At 44.3% G+C, this 18,123-nt stretch overlaps 1 protein-coding gene across 5 annotated transcripts in view; it reads left to right on the top strand.

Moving 5' to 3' along the window:
• The window catches only part of MTOR (mechanistic target of rapamycin kinase), a 116,404-nt gene that overhangs the window by 25,824 nt on the left and 72,457 nt on the right, over nucleotides 1–18,123 (top strand). For 4 of the 5 annotated variants that reach the window (XM_079924355.1, XM_079924356.1, XM_079924353.1 and 1 more), the window contains exons 20-25: nucleotides 6,842–6,928; nucleotides 10,797–10,964; nucleotides 11,466–11,578; nucleotides 11,896–12,058; nucleotides 13,129–13,221; nucleotides 13,910–14,056. In XM_079924355.1, the coding sequence (XP_079780481.1) occupies nucleotides 6,842–6,928; nucleotides 10,797–10,964; nucleotides 11,466–11,578; nucleotides 11,896–12,058; nucleotides 13,129–13,221; nucleotides 13,910–14,056 (771 nt within the window). The remainder of the gene's footprint in view (nucleotides 1–6,841; nucleotides 6,929–10,796; nucleotides 10,965–11,465; nucleotides 11,579–11,895; nucleotides 12,059–13,128; nucleotides 13,222–13,909; nucleotides 14,057–18,123) is intronic. The other variant, XM_079924357.1, reaches the window with a different exon arrangement.

Below are 18,123 nucleotides of genomic sequence, written 5' to 3'. Positions count from 1 at the left end.
AAAGTAATGACTTTTTTTTTTTTTAATTTATTTTTGGCTGTGTTGTATCTTCGTTGCTGCGTGTTGGCTTTTTCTAGTTGCGACGAGCGGGGGCTACTCTTTGTTGCAGTGTGCGTGCTTCTCATTGCAGTGGCTTATCGTTGCGGAGCACAGGCTCTAGGCGCGTGGGCTTCAGTAGTTGTGGCACACAGGCTTCAGTAGTTGTGGCTCACGGGCTCTAGAGCGCAGGCTCAGTAGTTGTGGCTCACAGGCTTAGTTGCCCTGCGGCATGTGTGATCTTCCCCGACCAGGGATCGAACCCGTGTCCCCTGCATTGGCAGGTGGATTCTCAACCCTTGTGCCACCAGGGAAGCCCCTCCTTCTACTTTTAATAGCTGGCATTTTTCTGTAAAGAAGAATTTCCCCCTTTCCCTCCCTCTTTCTCTCTCTTGCTCGCTCTCTTTTTTTTTTTCTCTGAACCATAGAGTACGCACAGTGGTTCTGTGATTACCATACCTGTACCACTACCAACAGCGATCCTACTGAATACAGTTCAAGGTGGCTTTGCGGTTCCTACTGTTCTTAGAAAGTATTCCACAAGGTGTATGGTCAGAGTACTGCGTTTTAAAGATCCTGGAATTAAATATTTTTTCTTCTGTGATTACATATTCAATTTGATGTACATTCAGAGGAAATAGTATTTTTTTAGAAAGTATATTTTTTAATTTTCTGCCTGGAATATACAAGTGCATTTTATTTTTATATAATCAACCTCATTGAATTCTTACTAATTCTAATAATTTACCTGTAAATTTTCCCAGGTTTTCACTCTAGCTAATCATATAGTCTGCCGAACATAAAAAACAGTTTTGGCTTTTTTGTTTTGGTCGGTAAAGCAGTTGTTACTTTTCCTTACTGCTTTCCTAGGACCTTCACTGCAGTGTTGATTAGACTCTGTAATAGTGGAAACCTTTAATCTTGTTCCTGATTTTAATGGGACTAGTGTTAAGATTTCATCACTAAGTATAATGTTTGCTGTAGGTTTTTTTTTTAATCTTTATTGGAATATAGTTGCTTTACAATATTGTATTAGTTTCTACTGTACAGCAAAGTGAATCAGCTATATGTATACGTATATCCCCTCTATTTTGGATTTCCTTCCCATTTAGGTCACCAGAGAGCACTGAGTAGAGTTCCCTGTGCTATACAGTAGGTTCTCATTAGTTATCTGTTTTGGGGTTTTTTTTGCGGTACGCGGGCCTCTCACTGTTGTGGCCTCTCCCATTGTGGAGCACAGGCTCTGGACGCGCAGGCTCAGTGGCCATGGCTCACGGGCCCAGCCGCTCTGCAGCATGTGGGATCTTCCCGGACCTGGGCACGAACCCGTGTCCCCTGCATCGGCAGGCGGACTCTCAACCACTGCGCCACCAGGGAAGCCCCAAAATATATGTATTTCTGTATACATATAAATAGTATATGACCAGTATTAGTATTAACAATATGATTACTGAATGCAGTTCAAGGACTTTTGCAATTTGTTATTGTTTTTAGGATGTGTCTTGTTGGGGATATACACCAAAATACTGTGTTCAAAGTCACTTGAAATAATTTTTTGAGTGATTGTGCAACCAACTTGGTTTATAGTTAAACTCATTTGTTCCTATTTATTTTCAATTTTTAGAAATTTCTTGTGAGTTTTTGTAATTTAACTTTCATTCTAGTTATGTAAGACGTTAGCATAATTTAAGAGTCAAAACTATAAGATATATTCAGCAAAGACGAGCTTCCATCCCTATTCTTATACCTTGTTTCTTCCTTCCTCTATCATTTGCTATTGCTGCTATAACAAATCACCACCAATTTAGTAACTTGAAACAACACAAATTGATTATCTTACAGCTCTTTAAGTCATAAGTCTGGCATAGATCATACTGAACTACAGTCAGGGAGCCATTAAGACTGTGTTCCTTTCTGGAAGCTCTAGGGGGAACCCCTTTCCTTGCTTTTTGTAGCTTCTAGAGGCTGCCTGCATTCTTTGGCCTCCTTCCTCCATCTTCAAAGTCAGCAACATTGTATCTCTTTGACTCTTTTTCCCTCAAATCTTTCTCTCTGAACATAACCAGAAAAGGTTCTCTGCTTTTAAGGACTCCTTAGATTGGGCCCACCCGGATAATCTCCCCATCTCAGCGTCCTGCTCCCTCATCACATCTTCAGAAGTCCCCTTTTGTCATGTAAAGTAATTTATTCACAGGTTCTAGGGATTAGGACATGGAGTTTTCGGTTACCGAAATCCTGCCTACCACACTTCCCCCTAAGCTAACCAGTTTTATCAGTTTTTAAATTTATCTTTTCAGTGTTTATTTTTGAAAATATAAGGAAATATATGTCCCCCACCTTCACTGTTGTGGCCTCTCCCATTGCGGAGCACAGGCTCTGGACGCGCAGGCTCAGTGGCCATGGCTCACGGGCCCAGCCGCTCTGCGGCATGTGGGATCTTCCTGGACTGAGGCATGAACCCGTGTCCCCTGCATCGGCAGGCGGACTCTGAACCACTGCGCCACCAGGGAAGCCCCAAAATATATGTATCTTTGTATACATATAAATAGTATATGACCAGTATTAGTATTAACAATATGATTACTGAATGCAGTTCAAGGTCTTTTGTAATTTGTTATTGTTTTTAGGATGTGTCTTGTTGGGGATATACACCAAAATACTGTGTTCAAAGTCACCTGAAATAATTTTTTGAGTGATTGTGCAACCAACTTGGTTTACAACAGTGAACACAGTATAAACTTTCTGGATCTTACTTTTTTCCACTTTCACAGCAGCATATCCTGGAGTTCATGCCATAGGTGAGAATGTCTTCATTCCTTTAGAGGCAATTGGTACTTCATTGTGTGAACATGCCACAGCTATTTGACCAGTCCCTATTGATGACTGTGTTTTTCCAGTCTTTGATATTTAAAATAATCCTGCAATGAAAAGCTTTGTGTATACATCATTTTCACCTCTCTTTCTTCTTGTACTTAAATGGCTTCACCTTTTACATTTAGATCTTTGAGCTCTTTGGAATATGTCCCAGTGTACAGTATGAGGAATGCATCCAATTTTATCTTTTTCACCCATAAAATTTGACTTGCGTACCTTATTTAACAAAGTCTAAAATTAGTCATTGTCTCCATCCTTTCCCTGAACAATATACAAAACTTAGAATGACTGATCAAAGTATTATATCTCCCTACCTTCTTATGTTATTATCTAGTATCACTTTTTTTTAACTCCAAATTAAACGTTACTGTTATTTTATGCAGACAGTGTTTATGTTTATCCCTTTTGCCACTTCATTACTGTCTCCCATCTCAGAGCTTCCTCCTAGGACCATTTTCCTTCTCGCTAAGGCAAATTCTTCTGAGCATCCATCAAAGTAAATGCTCTGTTTTTGTTTATCTGAAAAAAATCTTTATTTCACCCTCTTATAAAATCTTTATTTAGCTGAGAATACAATTCTGGGTTCTCCTTCAGCTGTAGATATTATCCCACTGTTTTCTGACTTCTTTTGTCGCTGTTGAGAAATTATGATTCCTTTTCATGTAATCTCCCTTTCCTCTATGGCTGTTTCAGACCTTCTCATGTTTTTGTTGTCCTGAAGTTGCACTGTTGTAAATCTAGGTATGCATTTCTCTTTCTTATCCTGATGGGGATTTGTGGGCTTTCTGAATATGAGGACTCCACCCTTCTATTTTTTCCTTCCAGAATTAGATTCAACATTTAGAGCTTCTCACTCTGTCCTTAGTGTCTCTTAGTTTATTATCCTTGTTGTTCATCTTTGTCTCTCAGAGATGTATTCTGGATATGTCTTCACATCCATTTTCTATTCACTGATTCTTTAGCTATGTCTTTTTGACCTGTCATTGAGTTTTTAGTTCCTACTACTTTTTTTTTTTTTTTTTTTGCGGTATGCGGGCCTCTCACTGTTGTGGCCTCTCCCGTTGCGGAGCACAGTCTCCGGACGCGCAGGCTCAGTGGCCATGGCGCGCAGGCCCAGCCGCTCCGCTGCATGTGGGATCTTCCCGGACCGGGGCACGAACCCGTGTCCCCTGCATCGGCAGGCGGACTCTCAACCACTGCGCCACCAGGGAAGCCCTCTTATTCCTTTAAGCATTTTAAACAGGTTTACTTTATATTTTCTATCCAGTAATTCCAATATACATAAGGTTTTTGATGAGTCTAATTCTGTTGTTTATTGTTTCTGCCGAGTCATACTCGCGGCAAGTCTGTAAGTCTGTCCTTATGTGTTTTACAATTTTGGATCATGCATCATATTCAGCTGGACTTCCCCTGGAGCAGTTAATACTGGAATATCTGCTCTGAAGTTACATCTCTCCAGAGAGGGCCTGCATTTGCTTCTACCAGGTTTTCTAGGAGAACTTTTAGTTAGTTTCTTGGCTTAGAGTTTCTCAGGCCACACAGGTAGTTAAAATAACCCCCTAAACTCATATGAGAGTGGCCTGAAATTACAAACTCTTAGGAAGGCTTCTTTTTCCTACCTAGACCTCACATCAAGACTCACAGATTACTTTGTCTCCTTTGCCAGTGGACAGACTTGGGGGTAGGAGGTTTCACCATTTTTCTTGATATGTAGCTTTTTGAAGGTCTGGCTTTATGTGAAAGGTTTCAGTTCTGATAATCTAATAACAACATTTATCTTTTATGCATTCCTTTTAGGCTTTTCATAGCAAGGGGATTTAGGAGGGGATCTAACCCACCATATTTTCAGGAACAAAGCTACATGTTCTTTTAAAATACAAACGTTCAGGAGGGAAAAGAGAAAACAGCTTGTGAAAGAATCTAAGGGAGAAGAAATGAGGTGGCTACTCGGGCCCCCTCCCTGGGGATGAGGCACCTGCCTGGGTGTATCCGCTGACCCTTATGAATCAGCCACCAGAGAGGCTGCCCCATGGACACCTCATATGAAGTGACAGCAAGGATCAGGAGGCTTTTGTCCTTTCGTCTCAAGGTTTCCCCTGACCAGCCATCCCCGCTGCCCTGTTTTTCCTCCAGTTTAGATTTTCTACCTTCTTTCAGGTTCTGCATAACAAAAGTTTAACTCAAAACCATTGTATTTTAGAGTCTCCTGTCCCTTGATCTCTGTAATATACTCGTAGGGACCATTTCACAAAAACCGTCAGCAGTGATTCTATGAGGAGGTGCCCAGGAGATAGGTAGGGATGGCTCTACCAAGTTGAACCTGTGTGCCATGTGAGACCAGCTTCTAAGCCCCTTAGAATCCACTGGTGTCCTTGTCCTTAGAAATTAGTCCAACTCTCTTTGAGCCCAGTCCTATGTGTCCTGTCAGTCTCACCTCTTCAGGTAATGAGTTCTATAAGTCCATTACTCAATATTTGAAACATACTTTTTATTTTTCCCCAACTTACCCAAGTTTTAAAATGTGGATAAGGGTGATAATACATACGTACGAAATTATTCTTGTTAATGGAGGGCAGCAAAGGCATAGAGAGCTATAAAAATTGGGAGGGGGGTGAGGGTGAAAGGGAGGTTTATGACTTGCAATATGACTTGCAACTTGATATTGACATGTAGCACTATCTGAGGATCATAACAGAATAAAAACTACACCCTGAAGACATCTTTAACCTGGAAAGTAGTTGGGATTTCTCTTACCTAAGCCATCTTTATTCCCAACTTTATTTCGTGAATGGCATCTCTTAACAGTTGCAAGATACCAACCTAAATAGAATCTCCTAATCCCAGCCCTCCCTCAATTTGCTTGCTGTTTTGGTTCACAGTTTCTTTCTTTCTTTTTTTAAAAATTAATTTATTTTATTATTTATTTTTGGCTGCACTGGGTCTTCGTTGCTGCACACGGGCTCTCTAGTTGCGGCGAGCGGGGGCTACTCTTCGTTGCGGTGTGCGTGCTTCTCGTTGTGGTGGCTTCTCTTGTTGCGGAGCATGGGCTCTAGGCGCACGGGCTTTAGTAGTTGTGGCACACAGGCTCAGTAGTTGTGGCTCGTGGGCTCTAGAGCGCAGGCTCAGTAGTTGTGGTTCACGGGCTTAGTTGCTCCGCAGCGTGTGGGATCTTCCTGGACCAGGGCTCGAACCCGTGTCCCCTGCATTGGCAGGCGGATGCTTAACCACTGCGCCACCAGGGAGGTCCCCACAGTTTCTTAGAGACACAATTAACTAATTAATTAAGACCTAATTAATTGAGTTAATTACTATAAGTGAACCACAATACCCATAATAGTTAGCTGTATTTATTTTAGAAAGTAAGTGGTAGTGAATTAAGACTGAATAAACAAAAGATACATCTACAGTTAATTAAAAATTTCATGTCCATTTTTAAGTTTTCAGTGACTCCAGAAATCCTTCAATGATAGATGATGTTCATTGGGCATTTAACAGTATTTGTGTCCCTGTTCTAGTGCTTTCCAGGTATTAGCCCAGTTAACTCTTACCACAAGCCTGTGAGACAAGAACTGTTATCTCCCATTTTCCCACAGAAGAGGCTGAGTGCAGAGAGATTAAATGAAGGTCACAAAGCTAGTAGGTAACAGAAACAGTTCAGAACAGTTAGTCTGGCCCCGAAGTCCCTGCTGAGCAGAAACTGCCTCACCTGGTGAGTAAAGCCACTGACATATTTTTCAGCGCTCACCACCGTTACCACCGATGGTTACCACCGATGGTTTTAAGTCTCATTCTTTGAAGCTTATTCTCAGAAGAAAGGGTGGTGCAGAAACCGATTCCATAGTTGCCTTTATTCATTAGCGTGCACTTGGGGTAAGCCTGGGAGTTCTACATCCTTCGTGGTGCCAACTTGCTGACCTCTTCTCTGTTTCAGTTTCTGTTCCAGCAGCTGGGAATGTTGGTGTCCTTTGTGAAGAGCCACATCAGGCCTTACATGGATGAAATAGTCACACTCATGAGAGTGAGTAGAAATTAATGCTTTGGCTTGTTCCTCAGTGTTTGGGCCCAGGAGCATTCAGCAGCAGGTTTGGATGATGTGGACATTTTTTTCATGGGTCATCATAGAGACGTTATAACCTGAGGATAAAAAGTGGAACAAGGTATCCCACTGGATTATGAAAGGGGGTGGAGGGGCTCTCGCTACAGGCTCCCAGGTACAAGAGTTCAAGGTGTAAAATCTGAGGAGAAATCCTGAAGGAATTGTTCTGCCAGAAATAAACTGGAGTTCTTTGCCTCCCACACAGCAAAGCAATTTCACTTTAACATCACAACAGTGCTTTACTGTTCTCACAAAAGCCCTCTTCCTTACTGCCTGTAAAACCATGGCCTTAAGAGAGGATGGGGGATTGGGTTTTCCTGGGGCCATTAAATACGATGGAGTGCTGTCAGGCTCTGAGGAAGAAGGTAATGCTTTTCCCTGCTACCTTCAAAAGCATAAATACCGCCTTCTGACCGTAATAGTGTTGTGGTTTTTTTAAGTACATAAATTTATTTATTTATTTATGGCTGCATTGGGTCTTTGTTGCTGCTGCGCAAGCTCTCTCTAGTTGCAGCAAGCTGGGGCTACTCTTCATTGTGATGTGCGGACTTCTCATTGCGGTGGCTTCTCTTGTTGCGGAGCACAGGCTCTAGGCGCGACGGCTTCAGTAGTTGTGGCACGCGGGCTCAGTAGTTGTGGCACACAGGCTTAGTTGCTCCATGGCATGTGGGATCTTCCCGGCCCAGGGCTCGAACCCGTGTCCCCTGCATTGGCAGGCAGATTCTTAACCACTGCACCACCAGGGAAGTCTCTGCAACAGTGTTTGAGAAGAGGCTCTCGTCCCAATTTTTTTTTTTAAACATAATTGCTTTACAATGGTGTGTTAGTTTCTGCTTTATAACAAAGTGAATCAGTTATACATATACATATGTTCCCATATCTCTTCCCTCTTGCGTCTCCCTCCCTCCCACCCTCCTTATCCCACCCCTCTAGGTGGTCACAAAGCACTTAGTTGATCTCCCTGTGCTATGCGGCTGCTTCCCACTAGCTCTCTATTTTACGTTTGGTAGTGTATATATGTCCATGCCACTCTCTCACTTTGTCACAGCCTACCCTTCCCCCTCCCCACATCCTCAAGTCCATTCTCTAGTAGGTCTGTGTCTCCATTCCCGTCTTACCCCTAGGTTCTTCATGACCTTTTTTTTTTTTCTTAGATTCTATATATATGTGTTAGCATATGGTATTTGTTTTTCTCTTTCTGACTTACTTCACTCTGTATAACAGACTCTAGGTCCGTCCACCTCACTACAAGTAACTCAATTTCGTTTCTTTTTATGGCTGAGTAATATTCCATTGTATATATGTGCCACATCTTCTTTATCCATTCATCTGTTGATGGACACTTAGGTTGCTTCCATGTCCAGGCTATTGTAAATAGAGCTGCAATGAACATCGTGCATGACTCTTTTTGAATTATGGTTTTCTCAGGGTATATGCCCAGTAGTGGGATTGCTGGGTCATACGGTAGCTCTATTTGTAGTTTTTTAAGGAACCTCCATACTGTTCTCCATAGTGGCTGTACCAATTCACATTCCCACCAGCAGGGCAGGAGTGTTCCCTTTTCTCCACACCCTCTCCAGCATTTATTGTTTCTAGATTTTTTGATGATGGCCATTCTGACTGGTGTGAGATGATATCTCATTGTAGTTTTCATTTGCATTTCTCTAATGATTAATGATGTTGAGCATTCTTTCATGTGTTTGTTGGCAATCTGTATATCTTCTTTGGAGAAATGTCTATTTAAGTCTAGGTGCAAAGGACTCCCCATTGATGGCAGTATCATTTTTCTGTATTGGCAGTGGGAGGGTGCTTCCTACTGTTCTCTATAATTTCAGTGTCTCTGCTTAGGGAGATTGCTTTGCAGAGATGGCTGTCTCCTCAAAGAACTGGAAGACAATTATTCCAGTGATTTTTGTTCTTCTACACCAGACCTTTGTAGTTAGCTTGGAAGAAGCAGCAGGACTAAAATGAAAGTGGCCGCCTTCAAAAATGGAACTTCCCCGAAAATGAGTCTCAGAACTGAAAAACTCCTATATGTATAAATAAGCAAAAGCTGCTCTGTTCCCTGCCTCCTGCCACAGGGGCCTCTGTACAGGAAGGGTTAGGTAGGATGCTAAAGAGCCTGCGGGTGGTGTTAAGGGAGTTGGGGGTGGGGCGGGGAGGGAGGAAGCAGTGCACTCCGGGGTTGAAGCTGAAGTAATCTGTGACTTATTCCCCAGAAATGACTGATGACAAAACATGTAGGGGTTTGAGGCTGGGAGCCTTACACCTGCAAAATACAGCTTTCATTTCCTCCAAGACAGAGAAGGTGCCAACAGGGCTCTTCTTTGGCTCTTGCTCCTGGGCATTTCAGTGAGCTCCTCCCAGGAGGGCTCGAGGCTTTGTGAACAGTGATCCAGCCGGCATCCCTGGGGAGGCTGCCTGGTTTCTTTGACGTAGAGAAAACCCTTTGTGAGGAACCCCGATGACCCAGCAGTGGAAAGGTAGGCGGGCTTTCTCTAAAGAAGGCAGAGTGTGGTCCCAGTGAATGAAGATCACACAAACCACGGAGGCCATAAAATTTGTGGTGTTTCTTTGTCGAAGCTTTTTATCTAGAGAAAATAGCTTTTTCAAAGAGAATACCTCTCTCCAAGCAGAGAGAAAGAAAGTTTTACCAGCACCTTTTAGTATAGATTTTTTTTGAAATGTTTTTACTTTGTAAACTACTATGAGTTAAGAACAATTTTTTCTAAATAAAAATACCTTAGGCTTCTTTTAAAGCCTTCCATCTGAGGAGTTATCTTTTTTTTTATTTTTTCACTGACTTCTACTCTGAATTAAATGGGGGCCCAAGAGTACTAATAAGCATATGTTGCCATCATTAAGTCTCCTACTCTGGAGGTTTTAAAGAAGGCAGTAGGCCACTGTCTTTCTGAATTGATTTGAAATGACAGCTTTTCCTGGAGTGAGAGATTTGGACCAATTTGCGTTGCAGTACCGAGACAGGATCTGGAGCCAGTTGGCCAAGTTTTTATTTTAGTAATTTATGTGGGATATAATTAGATGAATGTAGAAAAATGCTCCTCTTGTGGCACTCTCCAGGCCTGAAAATGGTTTGGGACAGATGTCAGATGCTGTCGAGCAAAGTCTAAATCCAAAAGGGCAGGAAATCTTGTTAACACTGAAGTCACCCTCTGGCAGAGCCCAGGTGCTACCCAAAGTGGGACCACCCCTAGACGGCTGGAGAGCTCCTAGAGTGATGCAGGCCTGGTCGTTTGTTCATTCTGCCAGATGGGTTTGGGTGGCTGGAATATGCCAGGCGCTCTGCTAGATTCAGGGAGACAGAGGTGGACCGAGGGTTTCTTGCCCTTAACCAGCCTACAGTCGAGTAGAGGGAAGGCGGCAAAGAAAATTAAGTATTACAGGTGCTAGAAGAGAGCAGAGCAGAGGGACCCACAGTGGATAATGGAAGGAGATAGGAACGCCTTCTTAGGCGAAGTGAGGCTTGAGCCACGTCTGGAAAGACAGATGGGCTTAGCTGAGCAAGAGGTGGGATTCTAAGCCGAGAGCAGCATGAGCAAAGCACGGAGGAGCCATGTAGCCTGGTGCTTTTGGGGAAATGCAGCTTAGTTGCTCACTGTGACTGACGTAGGATACAGGGAGGCCTGGGGAGAGGAGGATAAGGAAGGAGTCCCATGGCACAGACCATGCTCGCTGCATTTGTGCTTCGTTTTGGCTGTCTCAGTTCCTTGGTTCATATTTCAGCAGAAGGGCCCCCGACTTTGCTCCTCTGTCTCTTCCCTCTTTATAGGAATTCTGGGTCATGAACACCTCCATCCAGAGCACGATCATTCTTCTCATTGAGCAGATTGTGGTAGCTCTTGGGGGTGAATTTAAGCTCTACCTGCCCCAGCTGATCCCACACATGCTACGAGTCTTCATGCATGACAATAGCCCAGGCCGCATCGTCTCCATCAAGGTGAGTAACCTGGGACGTCCTCTGGAGAGATTTCCAGAGTCCATCAGAGTCCCTGGATGATCATCTAAGAGACCCTGTTCTGAGTGACAGGGGGACGCTCGGTCCGTAAGACTGACTCTGAAGAATGCTGTAGTATCTGATGCGTGCAGTGTACAGTTTACAGAATGTTTCTCATCCTCTCTTGATTGTCCTTATGTTTTGTCTCTTTTAATGGATTATTCTTGGTAAATATTTTATTTAGCATACCAGTTTTCTCTATTATCCAGCAACTGATTCCTTACCAGTTGAAATAAGTTCAGAGAAAGCAAAGTAACATATAAGTGAAATAAAATGACAGGGAAAAGTGCTACCAAGAGAATGTAATTCAGAGCCATTTAGTAAAGGCTTTTCAGAGTTCCCAAAGAATTTTGAGTTATCCATACCACTGCCGCCCCTCAGGTGCTTAGATACTTGACACCTGACTGTATGTGCTCACCGCCGTGCCTTTACTCCTTTTTGCAGTTGCTTGCTGCAATCCAGCTGTTTGGCGCCAACCTGGATGACTATCTGCATCTGTTATTGCCCCCTATCGTGAAGTTGTTTGATGCCCCTGAAGTTCCATTGCCATCTCGAAAGTGAGCACCTACCCTTTAGGACTAACAGTTATCAAGCTTTTAATGTTTTGTTGAAAATGCCCTTTTCTTAAGTCCCCAGGCCATCTCTCTATTTTTTTGTTATTTCAACTCTCATTAGTTTACTCCAGATATGTACCAGGTTTATGGAAATCTTCACCGTCCCCATCCCACAGGAATGTGTGTTAGATCTCTGTACCCAAAATAATGTCAGAAGCCATTCCTTCCCGTTGGGTGCTGATTGTAAAGGTAGCCCTCAGCCACTTCTCTGATTCTTGGGCTGTGTGTTAGCAGTTACTGTATGTCAGCGATTGTTGTAGGGCAGCGTTAGAGACAGTGGACCGCCTGACGGAGTCCCTGGATTTCACTGACTATGCCTCTCGGATCATTCACCCGATTGTGCGAACGCTGGACCAGAGCCCAGAACTCCGTCCCACAGCCATGGACACGTTGTCCTCACTCGTGTTTCAGCTGGGGAAGAAGGTGAGGCAGGAGTCCTCGACTCCTCCGCTTGTTAATCTGTAGGCCTCAATCACTGACAAAGAGCTAGGAATTGTGCCTTTTTTTCCTTCTTTATTCAGCAAGTATTTATTGAGCCACCTGTGTGGGCTGAGTGCTGTTCTGGGGATAACGCCGTAAACAGAATGATGTCCTTGTTCTCACAGAGCTTACGTTCCAATGAAGCAAAGTTACGAGATATAATTTATCTCATAAGAGGGATGGGAGGGAGTAGGGAGAGATGCTGTTTCTTTAGAGGCAGACCTCTCTGATAAGGTAACATTTCAGCAGAGACCTAAATAAAGGAAAGGCCCAACGCCAGGGAGCTGGCTGCAGGCAGAAGGATTAGCAAAGGCAAGGGTGCGAGATGGCAGTGTGCTTGAAGGGTGGGGGCAGCAGGAGAGCAGTGACTTCAGGGGAGGGAGCCGGGGGAAGGTACTTGGAAAAGGGCATAGAGAGAACCTTGTAGAGGCTGTGCTGGCAGTAGGCATGGAAGCTAGGTGTTGTGGCCAGTGGTCCTCAGAATGTGACCCCGGGACAAGCAGCATTAGCATCTGCTTAGCTGGGGGCCCCTTACAGCTGCAGATTTTCACGCCTCACCCCAGACCTACCAAGCCAGCAGTTCCGACCGTGGAGCCCAGCAATCTCTGGTTTCATATGCCTTCCAGGTGGTTCTGATGCCCCCTAAAATTTGCACATCACTGTTGTAGGCCATCATAGCTGGCTTTCACTCTGAGCAAGACTAGAATTCTTGGGAGATTTTGAGCCCAGGAGTACTGTGACCTGCCCTAGCATTGTTAAATGATTATTCTCAGTGCTGTGCGCAAGAATAGACTGGGCCAAGAGGGGAAGCAGAGAGACCATTAAAGTCAGAGGCTGTTGCAGTGACGCAGATGGAAGGTGAGGGGGATGAGGTAGCACGAGGGCTCAAAAGTACCACAGAGCTAGTCCCAAACCCAGAAGTAGTAGCTGTAATGTGGTAGGGGTAATATTCTTTTTTCTATTTCCCACTCTCCAAAGTAATGGTTTCTGACCTGCTTCCTCTCTTGTTATAGTACCAAATTTTCATTCCAATGGTAAATAAAGTTCTGGTGCGACACCGAATCAACCATCAGCGCTATGATGTCCTCATCTGCAGGATTGTCAAGGTGAGCTGCGCTTTGTTTCTGTTTGCAAGTCCCGCATTGTCCTTCTCAACTGGTATTCTTGTAATCTTAGCAGTGGGGGTATATCTAGCTTTTTAGCTCTGAACTAGAGATTGGCAAACTTTTTATGTCAAGATAGTAAATTTTTTCAGCTTTGTAGGCTGTGTGGTCTCTGATGAAACTACTCAGCTCTGCCACTGCAGCCTGTAAGCAGCCATATGCGTATGTAAACGAATGAGCCTGATTGCGTCCCAGTAGAACTTCATTTATGGACACCAGAATATGATTCTCTAATAATTTTCACATGTTGCAGAATAGCAATCTTCTTTCAATTTTTTTTCAATCATTAAAAAATGCAAAAACCATCCTTGGCTCTCAGGTCCTACAAAAACAGGCAGCAGCTCCTTGCCGGCCCAGCTCTTCGTCATGTTTATGACACACGGTTGTCTCACATTTGCCAGTTGCATGCTCATACTACTAAGTCAGTGCTTGTCAGTGGCCAGGAGTGACCAACACAGACTGGTCTCAGTGCGGAATACAGCCCACCTATGATTCATTCTGTCCATATGTGGAATCTTCACCTAAATCCTGGCTCTTCCAGAAGGTGTGGCCCTCCCAAGGTTTAAGGATGTTTTCTAAACTGGGAGCAGCTTGTGGAGTTGCAGAGGGTTCTCTAAATCTCTGGTTGCAGGGATACACCCTTGCTGATGAAGAAGAGGACCCTTTGATTTACCAGCATCGAATGCTGCGGAGTGGCCAAGGGGATGCCTTGGCTAGCGGACCAGTGGAAACGGGACCCATGAAGAAACTGCACGTCAGCACCATCAACCTCCAAAAGGCAGGTCCATCGTTTCCTGGGGGGGCTTGGAAAGGAGAGCGCCTGCTCTTCTCTCTTGTTCAAAACTTTCAGCTCTTGCTGTTTTCTGTTTAAAACAACCAAAAACCAAGCATCTTTCTGAAAATCTAGATACCACGAACTTAGGTCATTTTATTTTTTCTCCAAGTATCTGAATTATACAATTTTTTAATAGAAGGAAAATAAAGAACAAGGTGTCCTTTTGTGTTCCCTTGGAGCTTTGACAGTGGAATGCATTGTTGCAAATAGCATTCTCATTTTTTACATGACCAGAACACAACCAGTGAGCCTCCTAGTTAGCACTGAACCTGATGCAGGCTCTTTAAAGCACTGCTTCTCAAACTTCTCAGACTCGCTGGGCTTACCACATGCTGGGGAGCTTGTTGTTAAAATGCTCGTTCTGATTCAGGCCCAAGCTCAGGCCTCGATAGTCTCCATTTCTGACAAGCTCCCAAGTAATGCCGATGCCAGAGGTCCACGGACCACACTTTGAGTAGCAAGGTTTTAGATCTCTGCAGATCAGTACTGGATTCTCTATGCTGACCAAAGCCTGGGATATAAGCAGCTTCTCATCATGTATGCCACCAGCTATGCACTTAAAAACAGGCAGTTTCAAATCATCTCTAATGGATGGATCTAAACAGAGTAATCATATACTTCACTGACTTTTAAATAAATATACCAGGTTGCTTATTTTCCACATTTTGCATTAGTCTTTAGTACTTCTAGGGACTGTAAGCAGCTCCCAGTTTGAATTTCAATGTGGTAGTTTTCTTTCTTAGCAGCTGATGCAACACAGCTGCATTTCATGTGTAGCAGCAGGTAGAGGTAAAGAACTGGGCAGGGCTGGGTCCTAGTTGGCTTGGTGTCTTCTTTTGGCCAAGCCCATAACGATTTGCACACAGACCTGTGTGCGTGTGCTCACCCACAGCTTTGAAACACTGGCCTGTACTCCTGACATCAGTCTTTACCCACGCAGACAGCTGCAAAGTGACCACTACTGAGAAACGTTTGATGATTTAAGATGAAAGTGGTAAAATACCCCTGGGTCATGAGTGATGCTGCTGTACCTCTGCGTGTTTTGTAACTGCTAGTCCAAGACTTCAGGAGGAGAAAGGTCATCAACACCTGGCATTCCCAAGCAGTTGTTGAGGCCACCATGCTGACACCTCACATTTGAGGGAGGGGCCAGACAAGGAGGCCAGATGCACGTTTCCACCCAGATGTTTTCAGCCTGCCTAGGTTCAGAATGTCCTTCCAACCAGGCAGCTGTCCACTCAGCTTTAGGGCTTTGTTCTCTCTATTTTAGGAAGTTCCCCAGTGGTCTAGTTTGCTTCCAGAAAGTTTTGCTTTCTACCCAGGACTTGGAAAAATAAGCATAACCTTTGCCAAACAGAAAAAAGAATCTCCGCCTGTCTCACCTGAGAGAACAGATCAAGTTAAAAAACCCTAAGCGGGCTCCCCTGGTGGTGCAGTGGTTGGGAGTCCGCCTGCCAATGCAGGCGACACGGGTTCGTGCCCCGGTCCAGGAAGATCCCACATGCCGCGGAGCGGCTAGGCCCGTGAGCCATGGCCGCTGAGCCTGTGCGTCCGGAGCCTGTGCACCGCAGCAGGAGATGCCACAGCGGTGAGAGGCCCGCGTACTGCAAAAAAAAAAAAACAAAACCCTAAGCAAAGCTCTCCACAGCTGACTCTCAGATCCATTTCATCGAAAAGTAAATTGTGCTTCTACATATTCATGTGATGATAATTAGGGATTGGTATATTTGTCAGCTTTAACCAGCTTTCAGAATAATAATTTGCCACCTCAGTCACCTTTCTGTTGGCTGTGCTAATAGAGGATTTACATAGTACAGAAAACATACAAACCATTTACGTGTACCTCTAGGATGCCTTCCAAGATGCTCAGCAGCTTTCCTGTCTCATGGTAATCTATTCGGGCTTACCTTCTAAATGAGTAAGCTGGCGTTCCATCAGCGTGCACCAGTGTAACCAGATGAGGCAGTCAGCGGTGGGTGGGTGAGGAGAGGAAACTGGCTGGAGTTTCAACAGTTACTGTAGAACCCAGAGAATTGAGAGTTGATTATGTTTTAGATTACAGAGCAGTGGGGAAAGGCCCAGGTGAGGGACATATCCTGTTTGATAGATTGTGCAGTTGTTCCTTAAGCTGAAATTTTTTGAAGAGCCTTTTGCTACCATTTATCAAATGATACCGATGTTAATGATAGCACTAACCACCACCACCATTTGTTGAGCGCTTCCCGTGTGTCAGGCACTGTTGTGAGCACTTTACGTGTATTGACTCATTTAATCTTCACAGTAACCCTGTAAGTTTGATGCTGTCATCAGTATCCCTCTTTTATGGATGTGGACATTGAGGCACTGAAAGGTTAAGTAATTTGCTCAGTGTCAGCCAGTAGATGGTGGAGCCAGGATCTGACCCAGGTATGACTCCAGAGACCAGTCTCTTAACCACCGTGTTTTAGTGCCTTCGCCTTACCCAAGCTCAACCTCATATCATTAGAGGGCAAAAGATATTAGTAATGCTTCCTTGTATGTGTCTGACTTCTAAATGCCTTGTAATACAGTGCTGGTATCCAGAGACTCGCTGTATAGGAAGGAAACCAGAAATCTGTGGATCGAAAAGGACTTGATGTTCCCATTTCGTTCAACAGAACAAGGTCTAAAAGTCTTTGGTATCTTCTTCTAGTTCAGGGGTTCTCATTGTATGGTGAGTGAGAATCCTTCACATAAATTTTTAATTTGTCTCTCGTAGTATCTCTACTTCAGTTTTTGACCAAAAATATTAGTTTATGTAATGTTACGCCTTGGTAACTCATCAAAAGCTATAGCAAATCTCCGTTTATCCCAGGAGGTGATGGATTGAGTCATTGATGGTCAGGTGGTGTAGCACATGGGTGTCTCTTTCACTCCCTGGACTACTTCACTTGAGAACTTCTGCTTTAACTTATCTGATTTCCCTATTTAGGGAGGATTGACATGTCTGTTCTGCCAGAAAAATCTTTTAAGAATATATTTTAAAAGTTAGGGATTTAGTAGTTAGGGCTAAGCCAATTCAACGAGATGTCATTTTGATGATACGAGCCACCATGTTTTGCTCATCTATTCCAGCTAGGCCCTTTAGCTGCATTATCCCTAAATGAGGAAGATTAAGACTCAGACAGCAGTGTACAAGTAATTTGCCCAGAGTCCCTACAGCAGGTGAGTGGCAGGGCCAGGGTTCCAGCCAGGTGTTTCTAACTTCAGAGTAGCAGGCACTCAGCGTAAAGCACTAACTTGTGCTGAGCACTGTGCTAAATCTGTTACACGTATGAACTTAGTTAATCTTTTTTTTTTTTTTTTAAATCTTGGCCATGCTATGTGGCATGCGGGATCTTAGTTCCCTGACCAGGGATTGAACCCGTGCCCCATGCAGTGGAAGCATGGAGCCTTAACCACTGGACTGCCAGGGAAGTCTCTAACTTAGTTAATTAATCCTTAGAACACCCTCTGGGGGCTTCCCTGGTGGTGCAGTGGTTAAGAATCCGCCTGCCAATGCAGGGAACGCAGGTTCGAGCCCTGGTCCAGGAAGATCCCACATGCCGCGGAGCAACTAAGCCCATGCGCCACAACTACTGAGCCTGCGCTCTAGAGCCCGCGAGCCGCAACTACTGAAGCCCACACGCCTAGAGCCCGTGCTCCACAACAAGAGAAGCTACCGCAGTGAGAAGCCCGCGCACCACAGCAAAGAGTACCCCCCGCTCACAACTAGAGAAAGCCTGCGTGCAGCAACAAAGACCCAACTCAGCCATAAATTAATTAATTAATTTAAAAAAGAACACCCTCTGATATGGGGACTATTATCGACACTTTACAGATGAAGAAACTGAGGCACAGGGAAGTTAAGTAACTTGCCCAAGATCAGACACCCAATACGTTACATACCTGGGATTTGAACTCCAGCCACTGAGCTCCACAGAGTGTGGCTGCTGACCACTCCCCTTTACTGCCCAGCTCCAGGGCCTGAATCTTCCCATCCACCTCCCTAA

The sequence above is a fragment of the Stenella coeruleoalba genome, assembly GCF_951394435.1.
Source record: "Stenella coeruleoalba genome assembly, chromosome: 1".
NCBI classification, from domain to species: domain Eukaryota; kingdom Metazoa; phylum Chordata; class Mammalia; order Artiodactyla; family Delphinidae; genus Stenella; species Stenella coeruleoalba.
The sequence above is the reverse complement of the archived record's forward strand: the minus strand, read 5'-3'. Positions and strand labels throughout refer to the sequence as shown.